Source organism: Colossoma macropomum, unplaced genomic scaffold (genome assembly GCF_904425465.1).
Source record: "Colossoma macropomum unplaced genomic scaffold, Colossoma_macropomum, whole genome shotgun sequence".
Lineage (NCBI taxonomy): Eukaryota > Metazoa > Chordata > Actinopteri > Characiformes > Serrasalmidae > Colossoma > Colossoma macropomum.
Genome location: NW_023494805.1, coordinates 39,192,500 through 39,213,024, shown reverse-complemented (window position 1 = coordinate 39,213,024; position 20,525 = coordinate 39,192,500). Strand labels below are relative to the sequence as shown.

The following is a 20,525-nucleotide window of genomic DNA, read 5'->3' as shown; positions in this document are numbered from 1 at the left end:
TTTGAAGTCCCTGTAGTTACTGAATATTGACCCTTAGTATGTCATAAGCCTGGGATTTTAAGGGGTTAGTTTCCATATATGGTCTGGGATGTATTGATGTATGGCTGTATGGATGTTTTGATACTTTAATAATGTTTACATACATTTATTTCATGTTTTCCATGATGTGGGCCCTTTAATGTAAGTTATATATCTGAAACATGCACATAGGTTGTTGCGAAGAATGTACGCAAAATGTATTTTACCTTTACTTTACATTCATATTTGTGAATGTAATGTCTGTGAGACACCCGATCGTGAAATTCACCCACCTACTGAATCAAATCAATAGAATATTCTCCCATTTTATCAGCTTAAACGTGACACGGATAGGAAAAGCACAGTCTGACCATGAGCCTGAACGTGGGACCCCCTCCCACCCTCACTCTTATAGCCACTTAGTCCCTTTCTCTCCTTCTCTACAGTGCCTGGGAGGAAGATTGCTCTCGCTCTCTCTCTCTCTCTCTCTCTCTCTCTCTCTCTCTCTCTCGCTCCCTCCTCCCTTCGCTCTGTGCGTGGTGTGTGTGTGTGTGTGTGGTGAAGGTAGAGCTGCTCTCTGGGGAAGCGTCTCACACACTGCAGTGTAAGGCAGGGCGGTTGCTGCTGCTGCACTCTGCCATGCTGAAGGATGGTGCACCAGGAGAAATGCCTTTACCAGGTGAGCAGGCCTTGTATTTTGGGACGACGGTAACCTTTACCTCAGTGTTTTGGGACCACCTCTTCACTGATCTGGCTTGGGCGTGTGGGAAAAAATCTATATTTAGGCGTCTTGGCCTTGGCTCCACTTGTGAAAAGGGCTTGTTTTGATTGCTGTTTCTTGATGGCTTCACGATTCCGGGTGGAGCTGATCAAATCTCTATGCGTAGAATTTAGAGATCAAGGCTGTTTCTGTGTTTTCAGAGTAAACAGACTGGTTTGATATGTTAATTACATGTTGGTTTGATATGTTAAGTGACGGGCTGGTTCTGATTCGAGTGATGATGCTGGTTCAAGTGATGAAATCCATTCTTCTTGCAATTTTGCTGGTCTGCTCGGACAATCTGGGCATGTGAGTTAGTGTTTGCTCTGGAAAGGGCTTTATCAGTCCACAGAACAGCCAGACCTGCTCTCTCCCAGCCGTTAGCGGAGAGTGGGAGGACTTCAGGCTCCCCAGAATGTACCAGAAAGCGGCTTGACTTCGATTGACGACCTTACATCACAGGCTTCGTCACGAAATCTGTCTTCGTCTACATTGATCCACAGAAGGCCTGCCTCAGACTAACCCAAATCCAGTGGGAGAAGCTGCCAAATTTGACAGTGAGATGAAGCGAGTGGGGTGTGGCTTTGAGGGAAAAGGTGGAAGAACTGGCAGATGTTTTTTCCCTTTCTGCTCTGGGGAATGAGAAGGGGTTGGCGTGTATCCACCTGAAAATATCCACACCTTCTGCCCAGTCCCAGGAGGGTGGAAGGGGGGAGGAAGAAGACGGGGGAGGAAAACAACGTCCTGGAGATGGATGATGGCAGCAGAAATAGCATTAGCTGTTCCACATCATGACCGTCGGTGTTGCTATGGGAGATAGCAGCAGGTAGATTGGAGTTATTTTGGTGAAGATGAAGCACATACGTGTGCAAGGCCTCGGAGCACTCTCTCTTAGTCCCTCAAGTTCATTAACAATAGACATATGTACACTGTGTAAAAAGGGTGAAAAAACAAAAAATTCAAATAAATGCCAAAAAACAGTCGAAAGTCTGTCATCAAAGTTGGCCGTAGAAAACAGTTAAATAACACTTATTTCTGTAAATATAGCTACAATCAAAAATTTTCTCCCACCTATTGTTTAGGACTTCCTAGGTCTCACAGTGCCGTTAACACATCGCTGTTGTCTGAAGAAAACCTCGTATCTCCATTTTTTCAGTTTTTGACATAATTTGAAAATACCCGTTACTCTTTACATTGTATGTAAATTTCATGGTGAATGAACTAAAAGAAATGACTGAAAATGACTCAGAAAAATGTCTGGTTCCATTGATTTACACTGAAAGTAAAGTAGGTTTCTTCCTTCTCCTGTAAAGTTACCATTCTGGAGATACGAGGTTTTCTCTCACAGCGACATGCTGTGTTGGTCTCTGGGCCAAGGATAGCATTGAATTCAAATTCACAATCTCCTCATGTTGGGGTGACCTCTCAGACACTCACTAAACATCTGTTTTTTACAATGTAGGAGGAATATGAGCTTAAGAGTGTAAGAGTATACACTGACAAGAGAAGACCACCAGTATGAAGAATATCTTTCAACTGAATTGAAAAGCAAGGCTGTATGCCTGATATGTAAGGAACTCATTGTAGTATTTAAAGCAGCACTGTGTAAGATTTGTAGTATTATTGAATCAGGAGAAAAAAAAAAGAACCCTACAATATTGTGTTTGTGCGCTGCTGTAAGTCACCCCGTAAGCCCGTAAGCCTGAAATAATCATTTAAAGCTGCTCTATGTAAGTTCAAGGGATTTGGAGACCCCTCTGGTGGAAAGGTGTTATTACATGCAGTGTGGGTTGTGCTTCGGACCACTTCACCAAGCGGATGAACTTGATGATTGCGAGAGTGTTGAAAGAGTAATCAAAGAGAACAGTAATGGTAATGTCTTTCAAGGATGTAAGTGAATTACATCCATATTTATCTTTTCATCTGATGCAGTAATGCTATTTCTTTTAATTTCAACCAAAAAAAAATCTGATATATTGCCGCTTTAAAAGTCAGAGGTGTCAGGTTGTTAGTTTTTTGGACCATGTCATATGTCTAATGTCACACACATAGGCTCAAAAAGAAGGTCCAGCTCAATGTCTAGGCCGCAAATGCAGAATCAACATTACACTAATGAAAATATGATGACTAGTAGATAATTCACTCACATCCTCTGAAGACACGTCTTTCACCAAGTTCTGACTGAAGTCTCTTTTAAGGCTTTCAATATGCTTGCAATTATCAGATTCTTCCACTCGGGGAAACACAAACTCCGAAACACAACCTACATTACAGAATGCTGTAGTGTAATTACACCTTTCCACCAGAGAGGTCTCCAAATCCCCAAAACTTACATAGTGTAGTTTTAAAGAATACAACCCAAAATGTATGACTAAGAAGTTACTAATGACCTATTTTGTCTTCTTGGCCTCGGCCCACCACAAACATTACAGGGCAAAAAAGTTTAGGCACCCTTGATATAGACTGTGTGTGTAACTTAGTGAGTGTTGTGTTTGGCGGGTGGGAGTTTTTAAACACTGTGTCCACTCACTGTCCACTCTACTAGACACTCCCACCTTGTCAGTCGACCTTGTAGATGTAAAGCCAGAGACGATAGCTCATCTGCTGCTGCACAGTGTGTTTTGGTCATCCTCTAGTCCTTCATCAGTGGTCACAGGACGCTGCCCACAGGACGCTGTTGGCTGAATATTTTTGGTTGGTGGACTATTCTCAGTCCAGCAGCGACACTGAGGTGTTTAAAAACTCCAGCAGCACTGATGTGTCTGATCCACTCAGACCAGCACAACACACACTAACACACCACCACCACATCAGTGTCACTGCAGTGCTGAGAATGATCCACCACCCAAATAGTACCTGCTCTGTGAGGGTCCAGGTGGGTCCTGACCACTGAAGAACAGGGTAAAAGGGGGCTAACAAAGTATGCAGAGAAACAGATGGACTACAGTCTGTAACTGTAGAACTACAAAGTGCACCTATATAGTAAGTGGAGCTGATAAAATGGACAACGAGCGTAGAAACAAGGAGGTGGTCATAATGTTATGCCTGATCGGTGTATATTGTCATGCCAAATGCTGCGTTCTTTCTCACTAATAGGTGGGCAGTGTATCAGTATTGGAGATGCGGCAAAAGTGGAAAGCCCCCTCCACGCCTTCTGTTCACTAAGAGAGCAGTGATTTCCCCTCCAGTACAAGGACAGACTTTACTTCTCTACTCTTCCCTCTCTTCTCCTCCTAAAACCCCCCACACGCACACCCAACTGCCCACCATGGCCATAGTGACCACTCTAATTCAAGTCTTACAACACACTACTGCTCTTACTCTCATCTTCCCGGCCCTCGGTAGTAAACAGTACGTGGTGCTCTTTGCTGGATCTTCACGGCTGAGCTGGCTTCATCATTTATTTAACGTGCGTGCTGTGTGTGTATGTATTTGTGTGTGTAGGCCCAGAGGAACGAGAGGGAGTCAATCAGGCAGAAGCTGGCCCTCGGCAGTTTCTATGACGACGGCCCCGCTTTCTTCACCGGCTGCAGCAAGGGCGGCAAAAACTGCCTGTCCTCACGGTGGGTGGAAATGTGCTGGAGTGCGTATTTGCGCATGCTGTGATTGATTATTCTCCATATGTCTGCAAAGAACTCGTAAACAGGCCTCCATTTTACTGCAAGTCGGACATTTGAAGCTACATTTCTGCAGGGGCCACTACTCCCACGGCAAACTTTCACTTTTACTGGATTTGAAAAATGCATTTAAGGGTCAAATGACTGAAGAAATGACTAAATACAGCTACGCCATACATGCTGCTCTGATATTGTTGGGCCTGGTGCACCAGGTTTAGCAGATTACCGTTAGTATGCAAAAGTTTGCACTCCCCTGGACGGATTACATGTTTTTTTGAGCTTCTGAGTGAAGATAAGTTAAAACGTTCTTTTAGAGGGAACTTAAATACGGCATTTTCTGCAGATTTTAGTGCACATTTTCAGTTAAACACTGGAAAAACATTTATCATGTTGGACAAATAAAACATATAGTATAAAATGTGGCATAACTGGTTTGTTTTATCCCCCATCCCCCCAGTATGTTAAACTCAGAAATAATTTTGCATTGAAATGTGCAGAGGTGTGTTCTCTGTAGAGGGTCTTAACCTACTTTTACTTAAACTCAACCAAACGTCATTTGTCTGGGGGCGCCAAAACTTTTGCACGCCCAAAGAAGATCAAGCATCCTCTCGCCATCCGCTTACCTTGTGCTTCCACTCACTGGCCACTTTACAAACTCCACCCGCAGTACTGTGAAAAAGTAAATGCCCCATCTTAATTGTCTCTATTACTGCAGATCGTCGCTGTCCTAAGAAAAGCAAGTGTCTCCAAAATAGTAACTTTACAGGAGAGGGCAAAACGTTCTTTGCTTTCAATGTAAGTTAATGGAAAGAGTTTTTATTCTAAGCAGTTTTGGAGTATTTCTATTGGTCCAATGATCATGAAATTCTCACACAATGTAAAGGACGGCTGCTGAGCTCAAACGATGCAGAAAAGTAAAAATCGCAAAAAATGGAGATACATGTTTTTCACTGGACAGCGACGATATGTCACAGCAAATGCTTCTAAAATGTAATATTAAACAAAGAGGATCTTTTCAAACTCAAACACATTTTTAAATTAGTGTTTATGCATTTTTTTTATTTTATTTAAGGAGCTACCCAACATGCAAATCACCCATGTGAAGGTTAACTGCCCCCCTTTACTGCTCAAGCAAATTAACCAAATTTAATTGATAATGAGATTCAGCCGACTGAACACAGTCAGGCTTGAGTATAGCTGGTCCTTCTGGATGTAAACCTCGCTCATATTCAAGTTTATCATCAGAGTGATGTGGTTGCCACATCGTTTTAACTACACCGTGATCAAAACTGAATCCGAAAGAGCTGAAAAATAGCTGTTTGAAATGTATCAGTCTGGAAAAGGTTACAAAACCATTTCTAATGTTCTAGGACATCCACTGTGAGAACCTACAGATTGAGTGTTCCCCCAGACAAGGATTAAGCCTAGCCTTGGCAGTAGGAAAATGGCCTGTATTGTTTAGAATTAAGCCAGAGCCTTTTGGCTCAGCCTCCACTAGAGGGCAGTGTGTCATTGCTACTGTGAAGGCCTAACTTTGAGATACAGGACTACGAGCCTGAATTCTGAAATTTGGGCTTTTGCATCATTTTCACTTGTCAATAATGAGGGCATACTGTGAGTTAGCTGGTAAATCATCATGAGAAGAGTGAAAACGCGGGCAAAAAGAGATTAAGCAGGATAAACTCAAGGGTTTCAGCCACTGTTACTGCAGTACTTGGGTGGAAAATCAAATGTGCACAAATTCCCCCCTTAAAACAAATGTAGTTCACCAGCCATGCAGGTCACGAAGGCTCTGAAGTTTGCTTCTTTGGTTTTGTGCTGGAGCTACAAGGCTAACAACCCAGCGAACACACAACATTGTCACAACATTGTCTACTTTCTTACAGTGTTGCTGCAACATTGTCAAAAGGTGGTGCTGTTTACCTCGTCTGGACAAGGTTGTCACAACATGGTCACAACCTGATTAATCAGTAATGCTGTCACATACAGTGTTATGACTACCTGTCGCAAAATTCCATGCAGTTCCATAATGGAACTTCCCTGATAGCAAGAGGATAGTGGGCCACTGTTTGCCCGCTGATGGCAAGGCTGGTGGTCCACTGGCGTTTTGCTCTGTGTTTTCTGGGCGGACCACCGGCGTTTAAGCAGAGTATTACAAAAAATTCCACTTATCATCGCTCATTTTCCACTAACAGTCCAATTTACTTATTTTTCCTTTAGTTATACTTTATAAATTACTTTAGTGAAGAATTTTACTGTAGCTCAGCGTCGGCAACAACATTTTTTATAAAATCATTTTATGTCAGGCCTAGTTATCATTTTTGTTCTCTCAGTTGTTTGTAATATTTGTTTAGTTTCTAAAATAAAACTCTCTGTGCATTTAAAATCTGTTTGAGGAGAATAAAAACTAGTTAGAGCTTGTATGCAGGACAGTAATCCGGGTGGTCCGAGGGTGGACCAGCAGTGGCAAACAGTCAGCGGGGTGCCGACCTTATCAAGCCAGCTGACCGATATATGCTCGCTGTCTGGGTTATGAGGATTCTGGGAGGTACTGACAACGTTGCCACTATGTTGTCACAATGTTGTCAGATAACGTTGTCACAGTTTTCTGAGGAATTACGTTTCAACCTTGTGACAACGTTGTGGGCAGCAAAATAATAGGTTGTCACAACATAACTATGTTTGCTGGGAAGTACTGGAGTCTTATACCACTCCTATTAGCACGGTGCTAACAGCACCATCATCACGCACATTAAACCGTGTGGCGTCTCATATAGACTTAGATTATGTGGACACTGTATGAAATATCTATAAATAATATCTATAAAAATAGAAGGGTCATTCTACAGAAACGTCCATTTTTGTGTCCCTAGTGTTTACAGATATATTACATTTGAAAAACGTTAGGGTTACAATTTATTTATATTTTAAAACAAAACAATAAGTTATTTTAACAGTTACACCTTCTTGAGCCTCAATTTAGCAATATTGGTTTTTAAATCAATTATATAGAATTCCAAGCACCACAGAAGAGCTTGTCCTCACAGTTATGTGTGAAGGCTGAGGCCATATTTTGAAGTAAAACCATGTTTTTCTGCTATTTTAACTGCAATAATCTCTACATGACTGCAAAATATATGAATTAAATGACATAAAGAAAACAAATTTCAAAATAAATATTATAAAATATATAATGAAGTTGTTGTCCCCAGGAGTCGTGTCACTGGTGTTACCTCATAACAAAAAATCTCTTATTCTGAAATAAAAATCACACTGATGACATCACTCGACTTCCTCTTACCTATTCTCTGAGGATCTATGAAGAAAAGCACATGGTGAGTCCACTGTGTCTTTCAGTTATCAGAGATTTTCTCATTTAGCTCATGATTTCATATGAAGCTTTTAGCTGAAGTCTCTGGTGTGACCGACTTTATTCTGAGGTAACTGTGAAAAAATAGAACACAAATGGATTAAATTCCATATTTTTGTGGATATTCCATGATTGACAACATGTGGTTTGATGGTCTGTAGCAGCCGTTTTGTAAAATGCATTGTTCATTAAAAATGTCTCTGGTGTTACCTTTCTTAGGATCGGTGACTATGGATAGATAGAAAAGTGGACGTTTCGGTAGAATGACCCAGAAATAGTTGTAGCAGTTACCAAAAAGTCTGGTAAATTAGAGCAAACACAACTAATTCAGTAGAAATCTGTTGTTTGAGCCAGACCTTTCCAACATAAATATGCAAAAATATGTAAATCATAATAAATATAGTTAGTGAAGAGATTCAGCACAGTAAAATTTAAATATATATAGATATCTACTGAATGTTTTTGATCCATCTTTGAATAAAACATTACAAAAAATGTTTTGAAATGACATATGGAGACTTAAAAAGACGTAAAACTAACCCCCCCGTGTGGAGGCTGTACTTTAGCATGGCCAACTCTCACTATGAGTTATTATATGGTGCTATGTTACAGCCAATAAGAGGGCGATTAAAACAGTTTTTAACTGGGCTGGGGCATTACCGTTGGCTTGGCATTTGGTGGAATTATCTGTGCACTGTGGTCTACGATCACCACCACAACCTTACACAGCAGGACTGAGAGATACCTGCGGCATGCAGTCTAGTTACGATTATGTAAGTCATTCATCCAGCGGTTTAGGCGCATGTGAAATGGAACCACATAAGCAGAAGTGGGCAAAGAAATAGTACGAGTGGGAAAAGCTTCTGTTCCAATGGTCACTTTTGTTTTGATGGAGCAGAGAGACAGTTCCTAATGAACGGGGTTGGAGTGAGTAAGGGGTTTAGCAGGAAGTCCACAGCGGGGAAGTGAATGTGATTATAAATGGTGGTTATAAATGCAAAGAGCTGAGCCAACTCTTTGTTTTCACTTACACTGTACCATTCACAGTCAAAGGCCTCTTTGTACTGTGCCGCTCCGCACTGCTCAGCTGCTCAACACATTCAGTTCTGGGTGCTACTCCAGCACCAGTCACTTGATTTTGTGCTCTTGGAGTCTTTATTCTCTGAACAGGTGCGAGTGTCAATTAGCTGGAACCGAGCCTGCACTGCAGTGGGTGGAACCTTTAGCCTGCTAAGCTTACGTTACACTGCTGCCAGTCTAACCCTGCAGGCTACAGCTTAAAACACTACAGAACTGGTTTGATTCCAGCTTTCTGTCCCTCCAACACCAGTCACTCAACTTTGTCTCTCAGACATGAGTTTCTGTGCTTGAAACAGCAGAGCAGACTGAATTGAACCGTCTGTGGTGCTTGGAATTAAAGGCCGCTAGACAGGCTAACTAGGCTAGAGGAACCGGTTAATATAAACCTAGCTAGTAGGCTACGGATCCAAACACCACAGAACGGGTTTGATTTTGGTTTTCTGTCAGTCCAACACCAACGGCTCGACTTGAATCCTCAGATTCGAGTCATAATCATCTAAACTTATAGCTTCTGTTAGGCAGAATTGAACCTGTTACATGGTGAGGAGAGCTGATAGCACTCTGGCTAAGCTAATGCTAACCAGCTCCTCTGTTCTAGTTAGCAGAGCCTTTAACCATTTAACAATTGTTGTTAGATTAATGCTTTTAACATTTACTGAACGGTAGATTGGAAATCTTGCCCTGTTGTCATTTATTTGACGACTGTGTTGAAAAAACTGTCCTAAGCACTGTTTATAACTGTTCCAGTGGCATTTTTACTCGAACCTGCAGTGGCTCCTAATACAATACCAGTCAAGGGTTGGACATGTCCACTCATAGAAAGGTTTTTCTTTCTTTCCAAAGTTTAGAATAATAATGAATAGTTTAAAACTATAAAATAACAATCCTCTAACCCAAAATATTGGCCTTCTGTCAAATATGGCTACTTATACCCCATATATCAACAACGCACCCGACTGGCTCAACGACATTGATGAGCGCATACATGTCACATTTAACAAGGCATCTATAGTAATAATTGTGGTTCAATGTTTTCCAACCCTAAAATTCACAAGATTTAACTAAAAAACACTTCTAGGTGTATTTTTTAAAAATGTCTATTTTAATATTAAGTGCATTAATTAAGTGTAGGTGTTTCTAATAAAGTGGCCAGTTAGTGGAAGCATAATTTAGGTGTTTCTAATAAAGTGGCCAGTTAGTGGAAGTATAAGGTATGTGTTTCTAATAAAGTGGCCAGTTAGTGGAAGCATAATTTAGGTGTTTCTAATAAAGTGGCCAGTTAGTGGAAGCATAATTTAGGTGTTTCTAATAAAGTGGTCAGTTAGCGGAAGCACAATTTAGGTGTTTCTAATAAAGTGGCCAGTTAGTGGAAGTATAAGGTATGTGTTTCTAATAAAGTGGCCAGTTAGTGGAAGCACAATTTAGGTGTTTCTAATAAAGTGGTCAGTTAGTGGAAGCACAATTTAGGTGTTTCTAATAAAGTGGCCAGTTAGTGGAAGTATAAGGTATGTGTTTCTAATAAAGTGGCCAGTTAGTGGAAGCATAATTTCGGTGTTTCTAATAAAGTGGCCAGTTAGTGGAAGTATAAGGTATGTGTTTCTAATAAAGTGGCCAGTTAGTGGAAGCACAATTTAGGTGTTTCTAATAAAGTGAAGTCTATTTTAAGCAGATCTGATGTTATTTTCATAGTTAAGATCTAACATTAAAAACACGTATCACTTTTTGCTATTTAAAACAACTGAGAAAGACCAATGGCATTATGGGAATAAACACTTACAGACAGTGCAGATCAGACTGAGATGATTTCATACAGCGCTGCTATTTTTGGGTCTCATCCATCGTTTATTTTTAACCAACTCATTCCTGAAATAGATTCTTTGTTCTTGGGTTTCAGGCTTCAGAATGGGGTGAACCTGCAGATGTGTTTTGTGAACGACAGCAGCAGTGATAAGGACAGCGATGCGGAGGACAGCCGGACAGAGACGAGCCTGGACACACCCTTGTCTCCAATGGTACCTGCTTGACTATTAAATGAATATGGGAAACTTTATGCCTGCATGTAAAGGTGGGCAATATGGCAAACATTTACCATCATGATAATTAAAGACGGTTTCTCAATACACAGTACGAAGCACGTTATTTCGCTTGTCTGAGGTTTGATTAGTTGAAAATACAAAAATTATATCATATTATATTTATATTTACCAAAATACCTACAGAGTGCATTTCCTGAAGAAATTGCAGTGATTGTGCAGCTTGGTCAGTTTCCAGACGGTTGCTAGGGTGTTGCCAAAAGGTCAATATAAAGTCAATTTTAGGAGGTCACTATGTTATTTCTAGTGGTTGCTATGGTACCCCAGATTGTGTGTAAGGTATTACTAGGTGGTTGCTGTTATCCCAGGTGGTTACTAGGGTGTTGTTAAAAGGTTGTTATGGTATGTCTGATGGTTGCTACAGTGTCCAATGAGGTTTCTAGGGTTTTGCTAGGGGGCTGCTATGGTATCTAAAGTGGTTGCTAAGGTGTTGCTAGGTGGTTACTATGTTATCCCAGGTGGTTGCTAGGGTGTTGCTGAAAGGGTTGTTATGGTATGCCTGGTGGTTGCTACAGTGTCCAAAGTAGTTTCTAGGGTTTTGCTAGATGGTTGCTACGGTGTTGCTAGGTGGTTGCTATGTTATCCCAGGTGGTTGCTAGGGTGTTGCTGAAAGGGTTGTTATGGTATGTCTGGTGGTTGCTACAGTGTCCAAAGTAGTTTCTAGGGTTTTGCTAGATGGTTGCTAAGGTGTTGCTAGGTGGTTGCTATGTTATCCCAGGTGATTGCTAGGGTGTTGCTGAAAGGGTTGTTATGGTATGTCTGGTGGTTGCTACAGTGTCCAAAGTAGTTTCTAGGGTTTTGCTAGATGGTTGCTAAGGTGTTGCTAGGTGGTTGCTATGTTATCCCAGGTGATTGCTAGGGTGTTGCTGAAAGGGTTGTTATGGTATGTCTGGTGGTTGCTACAGTGTCCAATATGGTTTCCAGGGTTTTGTTGGTGCACTGCACACTTGCATTTTTCTCTGAATTATTAATTTTACATAATTTACAGGTGTTTCTAGTTACAAATAGCATGGAGAAACTAAAAAATGAAACAAGAAGGCCTGGGTGAGCAGAGTATAGGCAAGATGACCAACTGTACTGACCAGTGTGGAGCTCTTGTTATCTCCTGATTCCAGACGTGCTTCACTGTCTCTGTCTGTGTTTCCTGCTCAGAGTAAGCAGAGCTCCTCTCTGTCGGACCGGGACACGGGGGAGGAGGACCTGGAGCAGGAGGACTGTGAGTTTTGGCGAGTGCAGCGGCGGCTGCAGGAGGAGGCGCGGGGGGCGCTCGCTCTCGCCCGGCCCATGGCCCGCATGCAGGTGGAGGTGGAGCGACAGATCCAGCTGCACCGCAGATCCCCCGTGGCTGACCTGGTCAGCGCTACAACCACTCATTCAGTACCATTAAAAATGAAGTTCTAATAAAATTCACATCCAGAATGAAGTTATTATAAAATTCTAATACATTCTAATCAATCAGTGTCTAGAATAAAGTTCTAATAAATTAATATCTAGAATAAAGTTAATATCCTGAATACAGTTCTAATAAAATTAATATCTAGCATGAAGTTGTACTAAAATCAATATCCAGAATGAAGATCTAATAAAATTAATATCCAGAATAATGTCCTAATAAAATTTATGCCTAGAATGAGGTTCTAAAAAAACAAAAATCTAGAATAAAGTTTTAAAAACACTCATATCCAAAATGATAACAGTCTGTTTCAGCCACTCTGTCGTCCTCCATCATTGGTCAGTTTCTGACCTCAGAGATGCACTTGGCTGGATATTTTTGGGTGGTGGTCCACTCTCAACCTCAGCAACTCTGCTGTGTCTGATCCACTCGTACCAGCACCACTTCCACGCTACCATGCCACTGTCACTGCTGTGCTGAGAATGAGAACCACCAGATAACACCTGGATAACAGCTATCCTGTGGTCAGAAACTGACCAGTGATGAATGAGGTAGAGGGGCCTGATAAACTGTGCAGCTAGAGAGCTACAGTCTGTAATCGTACACCTGCATAGTGGACCTCTAAGGACTGACCAACCCGATTATTTCTTTGACGTCACCTAAACACCTTAAGTCAGCTCTGTGACATTTAGGAAATGCCCACACATGTTTTCTTTATCTGGTGGCAGTTTTGGTTTGTTGCCTTTTCTGCTCTTGAAGTGTTTCTCATAAAGGCTCCAGTGACTGGAAGTGCAGGCGTTTCTAATAAAGCAGATGGACTACATTCCCATAAATAATGAGCTTGAAATAAAGCCAAGCTAATGTGATGCTGATCCTGCTGAGTCACAGGACTCAGATGATTCACAGGAAGACTTAAAAAAGAAGAAATGTGTGTAGATGGTCCTGTAATGACTGAGAACCCTGTAGAACATCAAGAATAAAGTTTAAATAAAATTAATATCTAATTGAAATTTTAATTAATGCCCAGAATAAGTTCTCATACAATTAATAAGTTCTAATAAAATTAATATCCAGAATTAAGTTTTAATAAAGGTAATATCCAAAATTAAATTTCAATAAATTAATATTCAGAATGAAGTTCTAATAAAAATAATATTCAGAATGAATTTCGAATAAATAAGTTCTAATAAGTCAATATCCAGAATAAAGTTCTAATGAAATAATATTTAGAATGAAGTTCTAATAAAATGAATAAGTTCTAATAAAATTAATATCCAGAATAAAGTTTTAATAAAATTTATATCCAGAATAAAGTACTAATAAATTATTATCCAGAATAGAGTTTGGATAAATTAATATTAATATTCAAAATGAAATTAATATTCAGAATGAAGTTGTAATAAAATTAATATTCAGAGTGAAGTTGTCATAAAATGAATATCCTGAATGAAGGTGTAAAAAACCTAACATGCAGAATAAGGTTCTAATAAAATTAATATCCAGAGCGAAATTAATATCCAGAACGAAGTTGTAAAATAATTTATATTGATGTTGTAACAAAATTAATGCCTTGAAAAAAGTTCTAATAAAATTAATATCCAGAATATAGTTGTAATAAAATGTATATCCAGAATAAAGTTGTAACAAAATTAATATCCTGAATGTAGTTGTAATAAATTAATATCCAGAGCAAAATTTAAATCCAAAAATTAAGTTGTGATAAAAATTCATATGTTGAATAAAGTTCTAATAAAATTAATATCCAAAATGAAGTTCTAATAAGATTAATAACCTGGATGACATTTTAATAAATTAATATCTTGAATGTAGTTGTAATAAAATTAATATTCAGAAATGAAGTCCTAATAAAAATAATATCCAGAATAAAACTTTAATAAAATTTTAATCCAGAATTAAGCTGTAATAAAAATTCATACGTTGAATGAAATTCTAATAAAATGAAGTTTGTTCTCCAGAATGAGGTTCTAATAAGAATAATATCCTGAATGACCTTCTAAAAGATTAATATATTCAGAATGAAGTTGTAATAAAATTAATATCCAGAATAAAATTTGAGTAAAATTAATATCCAGAATGTGTTGTATTTAAAAAGTAATTAAATCTTGAAGCAGATAACTTGACAGGTAATTATTATCAATAAGTAATATTAATACACTATATTATTAATCAGTTAATAGCTTCTTCTTCCAAAAATGCTTGAAATATTACATAATACAGCTTGTCATGTCTAGTTTGATATCCAGTTTATAATGTTTGAATCCACATTGTGTTTAAAATGAAATTAAGATGAATATGAGTGTTTCCATATCTTTTCTAGGTGAGGACTGAGAGGTTAAAGTGGCCTGTATGTTTCTCATAAAGCAGTCAGTGAAGAGAAGTGTGAGGTCATTGTTTGTGTACAGGGCTCATATTTTCTGTGGTGGTTTATTTACTCTGAGGTTTGAGTCAGTTGTCCAGCCTTGTCTCATGAAGTTCTTCAGAAAGATGAGGGCAATTTTCATGGGCTTCACCTCAGTTAAGTCATGAGAGGCGTTTTAACACCACGTCCACCCTTCGCTCTGACCTTGATTGTTTTCTTTTAATTAGCTGGATTCATATAAATTCCTGTGAAGTTGCAGCCACAGGAGAAACCCCACTTTCTCTGAGGGAGCGTTAATGAGCATGACTGTTCAGCGCTGGGCTCAGTGACGCGCTGACCACTGAGAAAGTGAAAGAAGAGAGGCAGTCCCAGGAGGCCACACATAGTCATGAGTGCTGCTCAGCACGACGGGGCCTCCCATCCCCCCTGCACTCGCACCACTTTCTATGAATGGGAGAACTTCTCTGTGTCCCTTGTGCAATTAGAGAACTTTCGGTGATTGTTGTTTATTTCCACAACAAAGACCCCACTGTGTCTGCCTTTCCACGAAATGAACCATATCTGTGAAGAGTGCTGGTGCGGTGGACGAGTTCCAGCGCTTCTGCTTTTCTAGTTTTCATATTATACGCAGAAAAACCTCAAGGTCATTCTCTCAAACCAGACTACTGTTAGAGCAAACTGGGCATTTCTTTACAGTACTGAGGCTGACCTTTACAGTGCTGAGGCTGACCGCTTAATAAAGCTGATGTCACACCGCACTGATCTTGAATGTGAGATTAAGTTAAAAGTTAACACATTCATTATGGAGCACTTTTTAATACACAAGTACTGTTTATTTACTAAATTGAATAACATAAATGTGGCCTGTGAAAAGGATGCAGGACAGTTGCTAAGGTGTTGCTAGGCTGTCTCAGTTATATCCCAGGTGGTTGCTAAGGTGTTGCTAGGCCACTGATATGCTGTCCCAGATGGTTGCCAATGTGTTGCTAGGCCGTTTCAGTTATATCCCCGGTGGTTGCGAAGGTGTTGCTAGGCCGGTTAAATGATATCCAAGGTGATTGACAAAGTCTTGCTAGGATGTTGCGATGATATCCCAGGTGGTTGCTAAGATGTGCTAGGCTGTTTAAATGATATCCCAGGTGGTTACTAAGGTGTTGCTTGACTGTTTCAGTGATATCCCAAGTGGTTGCTAAGGTGTTGCTAGGCCACTGCTATATTATCCCAGCTAGTTGCTAAGGTGTTGCTAGGTTGTTTAAATGATATCCCAGGTGGTTGCTAAGGTGTTGCTAGGCTGTTCAAATGATATCCCAGGTGGTTGCTAAGGTGTTGCTAGGCTGTTCAAATGATATCCCAAGTGGTTGCTAAGGTGTTGCTAAGCTATTGCTTTGGTATCCCAGGTGGTTGCTAATGTGTGTATATTTGTGTGCGGGTATTTATGTTAGTCTGTAATGTCTATGAGGGGCAGTGTGTGACCCCAAAAAGCATAAGCAAACTCAAAAACTGTGCCAAAGTAACAGAACAAAAAAATAGAATAATAACGATAAGAAGAGGAAGATTAATTAATTATAAAGCACTTTTCATACAAGTAGCAGCTCAGACTGCATTAGACAGATCATAAAGTTCAACACTTATAAAAGAAAGTAGATTTGGTCATTTTCGTCCATTACGATTACTATAAAATGTGTTCTGAGAGTTCGTTGTTCATTTGTTTCAGTTGCCACACCTGCCCCACATCAGTGAAAGTTTGATGAAGAGGAGCCTGAGGCCCGTGGACCTGAGGGACATGAGTCTGGGTCAGCTACAGGTCATCACGAACGACCTCCACTCACAGATTCAGAGTGAGCCCAGGCCTCTGCTCACTGTTCATACTCAAATGCACACAGACACAATGAACCTGTTTGTAATTCATTCGCAGGGAAACACCTTCCAAGTCCCACATGTCATATATGCCTTGAAACACTTCTTCTTCATGTTTCTTGATTTAACCTCTTAAAATCTCAGGCTTATTACAATGTAAAGTTTATCACTCAGTAACTACATGGACTGCAGTGCAAACTGCCTCACTTATTCCTAGCTTATAGAGATGTGTAATTAAAGTTTGCCTGGTTCTGGCCATTTAATGGGTTTACATTATTTCTCACTCGTAGCTCATTGAGACAAGCGGAGCAATGTTAAAAGTGCAGATTCTAAACTTTCAATCCACGCTAAATTTTCTTTGTAATTAAAGGAGATATTTTATTATGATTTGGATTTGATGAACACTTTTTGGAAAGAAAAAAAACTTCCTTTAAAGCGGAAAAAGTCAGAAGTGTGGTCGAGCCTCTCATTAACAGAATGTGAATGTACTTCACTACATAAATGTGCATGTCATTAAATATGCAATTGTGTAGCTATATTTCACTAACATAGCAAAATCTCCGAGCATTTTTGAGGGAGTTAACTGTTTGTATGCTATATGGCCAAAAGTATGTGGACATCCCTCCTAATTATTGAGTTAAGGTGTTTCAGCCACACGCATTGTTAAAAGGTGTATAAAATCAAGCACATAGCCTTGCAGTCTCCATAGACAAACACTGGCAGTAGAATGGGTCAAATTAAAGAGCTCAGTGACTTTAAACATGGCACTGTCATAGGATGCCTTTGCCGCAAGTCAGTTTGTGAAATTTCTCAACTGTAAATGATTTTGTAGTGAAATGGAAGCATCCTGGATCAGCAACAGCTCAGCCACGAAGTGGTAGACTACACAAGCTCACAGAGCGGGACGGCTGAATTATAGAGTTCCAAACTGCCTCTGGAAGCAACACCAGCACAAGAGCTGTGTGTCGGGAGCTTCATAAAATGGTTTTCCATGGCTGAGCAGCTGCGCGCAAGCCTAAGATCACTATGCGCAATGCTAAGTGTTAGCTGGAGAGGTGTAAAGCACACTGCCACTGGATTTTGGAGCAGTGGAAAAGTGTTCTCTGGAGTGATGAATCACGCTTCACTATCTGGCAGTCTGTTGGACTAATCTGGGTTTGGTGGATGCCAGCAGAACACTACTGATCAGAAAGCATAGTGCCAACAGTAAGTTTGGTGGAGGAGGGATAATGAGGGGCTGGGGCTGTTTTTCAGGCCCCTTAGATCCAGTGAAGGGTGATGTTAATGCTGCAGCATACAAGGACCGAAACGCTGATTGCGAGTCAGGCCCTCTCGTCCAACATCAGTGCCTGATCTCACATTGCTCTTTTGACTGAACGGGCACAAATTCTCACAGAGACACTCCAAAATCTTGTGGTAAGCTTCCCAGAAGAGGATTTTACAGCTACAAAAGGGGGACAACTCCATTGTAGCACGTCATGCACTACACTGGGCTCAAGGACGACGCTGAAGGCAGGAGAAGCGTTTGCAACAGCCATGTTCTCTTTATTCACACAGAACAAGCAAAACCAGAACAAAACCACTTTTCAGTGGCTTTAGCTGGCTAGACTTTTCATCGGACGGGTCGCCACCTGCTACTCCTTAAGCTGCTTCCACTTCTTTTCAGCGTCCTGGCAGACAGCCTGCAGCTCCTGCCAGCTGGCCATGTGCAGGTGGACTAGAGTCTTGATGGCCTCCTCTTCTGCTGCGAAGACTCACTCAGTGTGTTGGCGTTCTCCTGCCGGTTTTCGGCACAAACTTTTCAGTGGCTTCAGTTTTCAGTGCCTCTTGTGGCCGGCCTCATCATCTCCCTCCTCCCGCCGTCACTCACGCTCCTCAGCACAGCTCAGGCTTTGCGCTCTATCCCCCACTCATTCGCAGTTCTCCTCGCGTCCTCGCTGGGCTTCATCCTCGCTGGGCATCGTCCTCGCTCGGAGTTCGGGCCTGCGGCTGTTATCGGGGGCCTGGGGGGAGGCGGGCGCATGCCATATCCATAATAATGTCTAGAGCATTAGAATGCAATGTCCAACAAGCTCATATAGGTGTGATGGTCAGGTGTCCACATACATTTGGTCATGTAGTGTATATTAGCATTTCTGATCAGGTCAGTATTCAGCAGTAAAAGCAATAATGGGAAAGTGTGACTTTGATTTGGTCGAAGCCTGAGATCTGACTCCTTATCTTTGTAGGTCTGAATGAGGAGCTGGTACAGCTGCTGCTGTTGAGGGATGAGCTTCATGTGGAGCAGGATGCAATGCTGGTGGACGTGGAGGACTTGACCAGGTCAGGGGTTGGCTAGAAAGAAGGATCCACTTCTAGTAGTTCTGTACCCTAGTCCTAAAACTTGCAGGATCACCCACTGTCAGAGTGAATGACTTAACCACTATGCTATAGAGCTGCTTACAAACTGCACACACATGCAAAGCTAAAAACTACACCCTTAAGAAGATAGTTCAAGTGTTCTTTCTTTTTTCTTTCTTTATATTTGTTAAATTTTTCTTTCTTTCCTTTTCTTGCTTCCTTCCGTTCTTTTTTCTTCCATTCTTTCTCTTTTTATTCCTTCTTTTTTGTCTATTTCTTATTTTCCTTCAGTGTTTCCTTGCTTCTTTCTGTCTGTCTTTCCATTTTTCTTGATATATTCTTTCTTTCTTTCTTTCTTTCTCTTTCCTTTTCTTGCTTTCTTCCATCCTTTTTTCTTCCAAGCTTTCTCTTTTAATTCCTTCTTTTTTGTCTATTTCTTCTTTATCTTCAGTCCTTCCTTGCTTCTACATACATACATAGTTTTTCCTTTCTTAGATTCCTTTCTTCTTTTTCTTCCCTCCTTCTTTTCTTTGTTTCTTTGTTTCTTCCTTTCTTTTTTTCTTTCTTTGCTATTTTATTATAAATTCTGTGACTTATTCCGAACAAATATAATTTTATCATATTTTCTTGCCTTGCAGGCACTGTGCTTCAGGAAGTGCAAATCTGGTTTATTTATTAACCCTTTCCTGATTTTCTTCACAGGCACGCACACAGTCAGCAGAGACACATGGCAGAGAAGGCCCTGGCCAAAAGGAAAGGCGCTTGCTCCCTGTGACCCCTCCGCCCCCCCTCCACGCCTCGCAGAGGCCTTCACAGCACGGTTATTGGGGTCAGAGCTGTTAGCACTACGTGTCGTGGTAGCGTACGCACCGAGGTTTCCTTTCTATCACAGTTTCTCTAGACGTGTGTCTATTTTCCCTTGTTGCAAGCTTTGTGTGGATGTATGTCGGTCAAACACGCTGTGAGCTTTCCTGCATGTCCACACCGCAGCAGAGGAACAGCCCCCTCTGTGTTAAGCCTGCGGGCACAAACCTAGCGTGCAAAGCTAAATGTTTAACAGCGCAGATCCATCCACTAGAGATGGATCCATAGGAATTGTGGGTGTTTTTATTCTCTTCGATATGTGATACCTGATTTCGAGGACTGCTTGTTAGTCATAAAGATTACAACGTTCTTATAACGTTCCTGCAGATTCTTCTTCAGCTCCTTTGCTTGCTAATGTTAACGTAGCTAGTGCAAGTATCTAAAGCAGGGTGAAGAAAATGCCGGCTAAAGTGAGACATACAGAACCAGCCATTCAACCCAAATCACATTTGACTTTAACTGAATCTGAATCAGGCCTTTCTCCATTAAAAGAAAGATAGTCAGATCAAAAGCAAGCACTTATTGGAGACGCTGTGGTGGCCAGATGTGGTAGTGGTTAACCTTTGTGTTCATAATGAACTATTATAGCAGTATTTTGAGAATGTGAACTTTATTTTTCATCCATTTGAAGGACATCATGAAGGTCTTACGAAGGTGCTCTTTCCAAAGGGTTCAATGTTGCAACATGACTGAAAACTTGGTGTACAGAAATGTTTAAAAAATGATAAATAAATGATTTACTTGCAAATATTA

General features: G+C 40.6%; 1 protein-coding gene across 1 annotated transcript; it reads left to right on the top strand.

Moving 5' to 3' along the window:
• The first annotated feature begins 557 nt into the window (after positions 1-557).
• Positions 558-20,525, top strand: zgc:153615 (uncharacterized protein LOC777747 homolog). The gene is made up of 7 exons (XM_036597451.1): positions 558-697; positions 4,223-4,341; positions 10,740-10,857; positions 12,091-12,291; positions 16,426-16,549; positions 18,797-18,890; positions 19,611-20,525. The coding sequence occupies exons 1-7, from the start codon at positions 668-670 to the stop codon at positions 19,681-19,683; spliced, it is 759 nt and encodes a 252-aa protein (XP_036453344.1). The 5' UTR covers positions 558-667; the 3' UTR covers positions 19,684-20,525.

Excerpts from the sequence above, each read along its gene's own strand:
- zgc:153615 (XM_036597451.1), top strand. The coding sequence starts at position 668 with ATGGTGCACCAGGAGAAATGCCTTTACCAG. Across the intron at positions 10,858-12,090 it reads ACACACCCTTGTCTCCAATG|AGTAAGCAGAGCTCCTCTCT; the intron begins GTACCTGCTTGA and ends TTTCCTGCTCAG. Across the intron at positions 12,292-16,425 it reads GATCCCCCGTGGCTGACCTG|TTGCCACACCTGCCCCACAT; the intron begins GTCAGCGCTACA and ends CATTTGTTTCAG.